At 35.1% G+C, this 7,454-nt stretch overlaps 1 protein-coding gene and 1 long non-coding RNA gene across 3 annotated transcripts; one reads left to right on the forward strand and one right to left on the reverse strand.

The window, feature by feature from the left end:
• The first annotated feature begins 785 nt into the window (after positions 1-785).
• LOC25495636 (uncharacterized) lies at positions 786-1,561 on the forward strand. The gene is made up of 3 exons (XR_003013260.2): positions 786-905; positions 1,000-1,217; positions 1,338-1,561. It is a non-coding gene; the product is annotated as an uncharacterized lncRNA (long non-coding RNA).
• A 285-nt stretch (positions 1,562-1,846) lies between these two features.
• Positions 1,847-6,169, reverse strand: LOC25495637 (pentatricopeptide repeat-containing protein At3g21470). 2 transcript variants are annotated; one of them, XM_024786309.2, is made up of 4 exons: positions 4,956-6,169; positions 4,789-4,845; positions 3,007-4,588; positions 1,847-2,874 (listed from the first exon to the last, which is right to left on the reverse strand). In XM_024786309.2, exons 3-4 carry the CDS (start codon positions 4,554-4,556, stop codon positions 2,871-2,873), a joined length of 1,554 nt encoding a protein of 517 aa, XP_024642077.2. In that variant the 5' UTR covers positions 4,557-4,588; positions 4,789-4,845; positions 4,956-6,169; the 3' UTR covers positions 1,847-2,870. The 2 variants fall into 2 exon arrangements, with proteins under 2 accessions (XP_024642077.2, XP_039691209.1); XM_039835275.1 differs by having other exon boundaries at positions 1,847-4,588; positions 4,956-6,168.
• Between the last annotated feature and the right edge of the window lie 1,285 nt (positions 6,170-7,454).

Consider the following 7,454-nt stretch of genomic DNA (forward strand, 5'->3'; position numbering starts at 1 on the left):
AGTTTGTCCTTCATCCCCGTGAGCTTAGCTCAGTTGGTAGGGATATTGCATATTATATGCAGGAGCCGGGGTTCGAACCCCGGACACTCCATTTCTCCACAATTAAATTGTGTGAGCTCTAGCCACTAGGCTACTTGACCAAAAAAAGAAGTTTGTCCTTCATCTTTAAAAGAAATAAAAAAAGTGCGTCGTTCATCTTACCTAGAAAATATTTCGATGGTATGGCTTTAACATAGTAATCTTTGACACACATGAAATCCAAATGATGGAATGCCAAATAAAAATAATTAACTTCCTCCACTTTCCTCTCCTAGCTAGACGAAATATTGTGGAAAAGGATACATAAATCCCTTGGCATAAAAAACTCAACACAAATATTAAGGAAAATCACAAAATTCTTCTTAAGTTGATTTTTTAATGATAACAAATTTATTTGAACGTAAGATCACAAAGATTTAGAAGAACTTAAAATAAAATTTGAGATATTTATAGAGATAAAAAAATTATTTAACTCCGGAATTAATCTTCAAGATCCTTGGTTCCTTAAATTGGTTTTTATGCTCCTACACAATCATTCTAATTGTTTTTTGTCACTTTATTTTATTTTGTCACAAAGCTAAGAGAAATAAACGGAAAATAAAAAGAAGAAAAAGAGACTAAAGTCTACTGAACCCAAGTTTCCGCGTAGTCTGCGACTAGGAGGTTTGATAAGCATGTTAGAGGATATCTACGAACTACAATCTCTAAAGTAGAAGAATCACCAAGTTTAGCTAGGAAATATGCACAACTCTTCTTCTCCGAGGGTGTGATCAATGGAAACCAGACAGTCAAGGTCGAGGAGATCCTAGATGTCTTGAATCAACGTAGCATACTCATGATTTCTCCTGTTCTTAGATTCTCCGACAGTGAGTTAGCCTGATTTCCTTTTGTTCATTTTAACTTTCTGGAGAGAAGGAGAATAAAATTGTAACAGAAAGAACGTGAATCTTTAATATGCAGTTATTGGTGATGATGCTACAATAGAAAAAATTGGACCTCCAGACAAAGTGATCAGTGCATTTGGTCCTGAAATGATTGGAGAAAATGTTGAAGGGAAAGTTCTTAGTTCAAATGTTGCAGAACATGAAGGGAGAGCTTACTATTAGAGCCTCCTCATATTTTCATTACTGCCACCGCTGCTGGCAACCGCCTATACTTGTTTGGTGTAACCGGTAATGGTATGTTTACTCATTCTCTTCTAAGTAGTTTTACAACATTCAGTCTGAACTGTCATAAACAAAGTATTTAAAAAAATTACAAAGTTAACAAAAAATAATCTTATGTCATCTTAATTGCAGGCCTTCAGTGGAAGAGACACTACAATGATTTGAAGAAGATATCTGACTCTTTTCGAGTTGTATAATTGGAATTTCCAATAAATTGAAAATATGAAACTTTCTTATGTGTAGAATAGTGTTGTAATGCAGAAATTTCCCACTACTTTTCCTGATTGGGATTTCTGTGAATCAAGAGATCAAATATGTAAAGTCTATGTACCTTCAATATACCATAACAGTTTTGTAACATTGTTATGCTTAGGCAGGGTGGAGAGTAAATAAGTCTTATGAAGCTGACCACTCTTGGTTATTGCTTTTCGACCTGCTAAGTACTCACGAGATGCTATTCTTTCAGGCTTGATCACAAAAACTCTGTGATAATTAACAAGCTTGGTTATATAATTAATATCTTCTACAATTTAAAGGAAAGGGTATAATTTTTTTGCTATTATGTTAAAGGGCATTGTCACGGGTCTCAGTAAAGACTTGCTGGTGATTATAAATGACCTATTAATGAAGAACCACCAGAAAAAATTGAACTCAAGGCAATCTATATTAAAATCTCTAATCTAAGCACAAGACGTGCCAAGATTATATAAATAAGGAACAATTACACTAACAAAGGAAGATAGTCACTTTAGTTGAACATCGATACCAAATCAACCAAAACAGAAAAACTTGTTATCTCCTACTACCACTAGGATCTAAAAACATTAAATAGCTTTCCCATCTGAACAATTATGCAGCCTAGGTAACACTTTGATAACAAAACTAGAAGATTTCTTTGATTTATTTGACAGCCGATCATAACCACTAAGCCTTTAGCTAACTAACTCCTTGAAGCCTCCCAGGCTATATTATTGTGACTCACTACCAACACAGCTGCATTAACTCGGCTTCCATCCCCACAAAACCCGGCCTGTGCAAGAAGGCCGACCACTCAACCTCTGTTACAGTCATACAAAAACAGCTACTGCATAAAAATATTGCAGATCTGATCCATTAACTCAGTCTGCAAAACTAGCAGAAATGATTCCACAGCATGATAGGTAACTACATCAGGCCACAGCACAGTTTCAAGCCACCAGTAGTTTTTGCAGACCAATTAGCCGGCACCAAAACAGAAACGGCTCTTCCAGACCACGCCACAGCAGGAAACGTGTTATCTGCATATAACCCTTCATCAGCCTATCCACCTTTATCAGATACACACTAGCTTGACCAAAACTTGTGAAACAAAGCCTAGACATGCTAATGGGTTTAACATCCACCGCGTCAACGAAAACTTAAAACCCGGTGCTTTAGATTTCAACCAACTCTGATTTGTCTGTCACCTTCCAATACTCTGTAATATTCTCAACTAAAATAGATTTTATCCGAAACATGCCTTGATTCCTTTCTCTCCAAATGGACCTTGATTTTGGTTGGGACTCTATTTAATCTCATTGGCTACATTTAATTGTTCCTTGTCCCACTCTTTGTTGGAGTTATCTGTGTCAATCTTCATTGGCTTTCAACACTTCAGATGTGGCTTCACAGCACAGCTCCTTGCGCTCATCTAAATCACAGATCAAATAGCATATGTGATTATGAACTTTGGGAATATTAATGGAGGCAGCAACAACCGATTGGTCATGGCACGTTGCTTGGAGAATCAACAGCAGAGTTACTAAGGATGATTGAACTACACCCTGGTATCTTTTCAGATCCTCCATCAACCATGCTACTCCTTATCATTTCAGATTTCTCCCATTTTTCTGAAGCTGCGTAGATATTTGACAGAAGCACATTGTGCGAATTAACACATGCAGCAGAGTCTACACCGATCATCTTCATTACTTGTTCTGCCATTTTCATATCTGAATGAATCCAGCAAGCACCGATCATTGCCCCCAAAACTGTTTCATTAGGTTTCATTGGCATTCTTTTTATTAACTCATATGCCTCTTTTAACCTCCCTGCTCTTCCCAAGAGGTCAACCATGCATCCATAATGCCTGATGCCCATTTCAATTCCATATTCCTCCATTTTAGATATCACTTCCAATGCTTCGCTCACCAGACCTCCATGAGCACAAGCTGAGAGTACAGTAATAAACGTGACAGCATCAGGCCTTATATTGGACTCCTCCATCCTATCCAAATACTCAAGAACCTCATTGCATTGTCCATTGACGGCAAAACCCGCAATCATAGCATTCCAGCAGAAAACGTTTCTCTCATTACAACTTTCAAATACCAACCTTGCATTAACCAAGTCCCCACATTTTGCATACATGTCAATCAATCCACTCAAAACAAACTGGTTCACAGCTATTCCTTTACATTCTATCATGTGATGCATCTGTTTTCCAGCATCCAAGTCCCCAAGCTGAGCACAAGCAGATAAAACACTAACAACGGTGAACTCATCCGGCTCAAACCCATCGACTCCCATTTCTCCAAAAGCCTCCAATGCTTTCTCACCACATCCATTCTGTACATACCCAGCAATCATGGAATTCCAAATCTCCAAATTCCGAACCGGAATCCGTCGAAAAATCGCCTCAGCCTCCATAACATCACCCTTCTTGCAGTACCCACAAACCATAGATGACCAAACAAAATAATTCCTTTCAGGCATTAACTCAAAAACCTCTCTTGCATCTTCCATTTCCCCTTTCTTAGCATATCCATCAACCATCATAGTCCATATCACCACATCCTTCAACTCATACGGAACCTTATCAAAAAACTTCCTAGCAGTTAAAGTATCACCATTCCTAGCAAACCCACCAATCATCTGACTCCAACTCACCCTCGTTTTCCCTGGCATTTCTTCAAACGCAAGTAACGCAGATTTAGCATCACCATTTCTCAAATAGCCACCAATCATTGCATTCCAGGTAACAGCATTTCTTTCATGCATAAAATCAAACACCTTGCGTGCATCACAAACAACGCCACATTTTGCATATGCTGCAACAATGGCGGTTCCAATGAACACATCCACATCAGAACCAGCTTTGATGGATTCTGCGTGTAAGGATTTAACGTAAGGAAGGAAGGGGTGAGAATCGCATGCTTTGAGTAATTGAGGGATCACGGTGGGGTCGTGTGTTGTGTCATGGCGAGTTTGTTTATACAAAACAAGAGCCCTTTTCAATGATGCTTGGTTAGTACTGTTGTTCCTTATTGAATGAGACCAATTTGATGGGTTGAAACTTTTTGTGATTCCACCAATTTTTTTTACTTGTTGCATGCTTTAACTAGTCACCCTCTGTTCATACAAGCCTATTACATGAAAGGATAAAAAAGTTAATTAAACTACATTATAACACTAAGACTAAAAATTTAACATTGTATCATTTCTTAAAAAAGTTAAATTAGCATGTATAACTTTATGTTGTACAAGGTAACTACATTATGTATAACAATTAGCAACAACAAACTAAAAAGAAAAGATAAAACATAAGTCCACCAATTGTACATACCACAAGTGCAACAATTTTTTGCAAGAAAGAATATGATATGATGTTCCATAGAGCAACCTGGCAAAGAAAATTAAGAACATGATGATAGGTAAATACTGACATTTCATTGTGAAAATTGTTTCATCAATACGAACCATGTGAAAGTAACCTATAGGATATACACAAACCTGGAATGCATTATCTGGCCTGTTGTGGAAAAACTTAACAAGGGCCCTTGCACCAACTTTAATGATCATTTTCTACGGATCATTTCTATCCACATCCCAGTAAGTCAATGAAAACCCTAACGGCAGCCCACCTCCCTCTTCCTTTGTCGCGCCACACTGTAAAACTCTCATCTCTCTCGTCCTTTGCCTTTGCCACGAATTTATGTCCGATCTCCGCCGCCAAAAGCTTTGTTTCCGGTCACCCTCGTGCTCATCCACGAACAACAAAGTCAGTGTTTGAATTCGTTATTCTATAGACACGGTACTGTAATTGTATCGTTTTTTTTTTTTTGGTAAATAGAGATATCTTTCATTAATCAAAACAGTTATTACAAACTACATGGAATCAGAAAACACTAACACCAAGAAACAAGAGCTAAGCTCAAACAAACAAAAAGAACCATTAGCCTTGCACCCGAATCATCAGAGTTTGCACCTATAACCTGTGACTTCTTATTTTACTCTTATAATCCAATTCGTGTTTAACCAGTTTTTTTTCTCTTTAAAATAGTGTTCTACGGTGAGTAACATTTTAGACTAACTTAAAACTTTTAAAACATAAAAACCAATTTAAAAACTAAAATAAGCATAAGGATCAAACATGCAATTAAGCCAAAAAAAATATTAATTAGCTTCCAACTTTGGAGTTTCTAACACAAAATAACTTTATCAATGGTGAATTTACGGTCTAAAATGGAAAAAAGGGAGGAAGAAAAGTCTTAAGTGCTCCTCTATGTTGGAGAAGCAATTTTAAAGAAGGTAAAACACTGAATAGATATTAGCAAACTGATGTTCGATGTTAACATCATATCCTTGCTTTCTTTGAATATGGGTTTTGACATCAATAAAAAAATCATCCGTTTTGATGCTATCGGAGCTATATAAGAACCTCTTTACTTGAGTGTCATATATTGTACACTTTTTTTTCTTCGGCGTTCTGTCTCTGGAACACCAATTGTGCCAAGAACATTATCAATAAAATGGGAGAAAATCTTTCTTTACACTGTGTTTGGTTGAAGAGAAATAGTGAAAAGAGAAGGATTGAAGAGAGAAAAAGAAGAGAAAAGCTCCATTTCTGAATGAAAAGAAACCAGAGAGAGAGAGAGAGAGCTTTCACGGACCCTTTTTCCAATCTTCTCTATGAAGCGCAGAAAGGAGCTAGAAATGCTCATGTGTCTTGAAATTCCACTTTTGTCCTTTTCTTTATACAATGCCATGGGAGAAGAAAGGTTTGGGCGTTTAGTTATTCCCTGCCACTCCATTTGATGTTTTTTGAAAAAAAAAAGTCTTTTTTTTTAGTTAATTTGTAAAACTATATCTTTACCAAATTAAGTTAATACAGGAAAAATGATGGAGGGTTATTGCTACTACAAATATAAAGTCCGCAAAAAAATAATCTAGACAATTTTTACTTTTTTGAAAGAAAAATATTCTAGACAATTGTAGGGGTATAAAAATTATAGATTGTTTCAAAATAAAATATAATTATTTAACTAAATTATAACTAATAAATTATTTTATACTGAATTATTAAAAAATATATATTTTAGTGAAAACTAATAGATTTAATTAATTAAATTCCCTTAAATCTATATAACTACTTAACTAAAAATAATTAATTATGTAATTTATAAATTAATAGAGAAAAAATTAAAACTCAAATTAATTTTATAAGTCTTTTTAGTTTAGGGGTATATTTGTACTTTTAAAAATAATCAACATTTCTTTCTCCTTCATTTCTCTTTTATCTCTCTTATACCAAACAACTTATCAAATCTACTCAATTTCTCACATATTTCTCTCTCACCATACTCTTTCTCACGACTTTCTCTCTTATCACTTTCTCTTCACAACCAAACACACCCTTCAAAAAACTAAATAAATAGTAAAATTGGTGAAATTTTATTAGAAATTTGAGAGGTATTGAGTGTCTGAGTCGCTATGGAAGTCTCGAGAACAAAGGGGAAAAAACAGTATTTTTTTTGGTTACAATGCTTTGTTTCTATCATTATTAACACTAATAATTTTTTTTATAATCGTCATTTTTACATATTTTTGTTGAAAAAAAATCACTATAATGATGCATATAGAAATAAAAAATGGAAACAATGTATATAGAAGATATGTACCAAAGAAATTATATCTAAAATAAATAAATAAATACTTTTGATTCATAAGTGTAGTTCAATTTGTAATTATCAGAGATATTATGTGCAGGGTTTGGGGTTGGAGCACTGATTCCTCGCTTCTTCATACGTAATGTATGTGAATCCAACCACTAGACTGCTTGACCAAAAAATAATAATTTAACCCTCCAATTCTAAAGAACGGTCTCCACTAATTCAGAGTTTGACTAAAAGGTAATTCAATTCAATTCTAAAAAGATGGTTACTAAGGAAGATTTTATCCAAAAATAAATAAAATTAGGAGTTAATTGTTGGTAAATTTTAGAATTGCCCG

The sequence above is a fragment of the Medicago truncatula genome, chromosome 6 (assembly GCF_003473485.1).
Source record: "Medicago truncatula cultivar Jemalong A17 chromosome 6, MtrunA17r5.0-ANR, whole genome shotgun sequence".
NCBI classification, from domain to species: Eukaryota; Viridiplantae; Streptophyta; class Magnoliopsida; order Fabales; family Fabaceae; genus Medicago; species Medicago truncatula.

What these genes read in the sequence shown, in the direction of transcription:
- LOC25495637 (XM_039835275.1), bottom strand. Translation starts at nt 4,556, where the DNA reads ATGCAACAAGTAAAAAAAATTGGTGGAATCACAAAAAGTTTCAACCCA.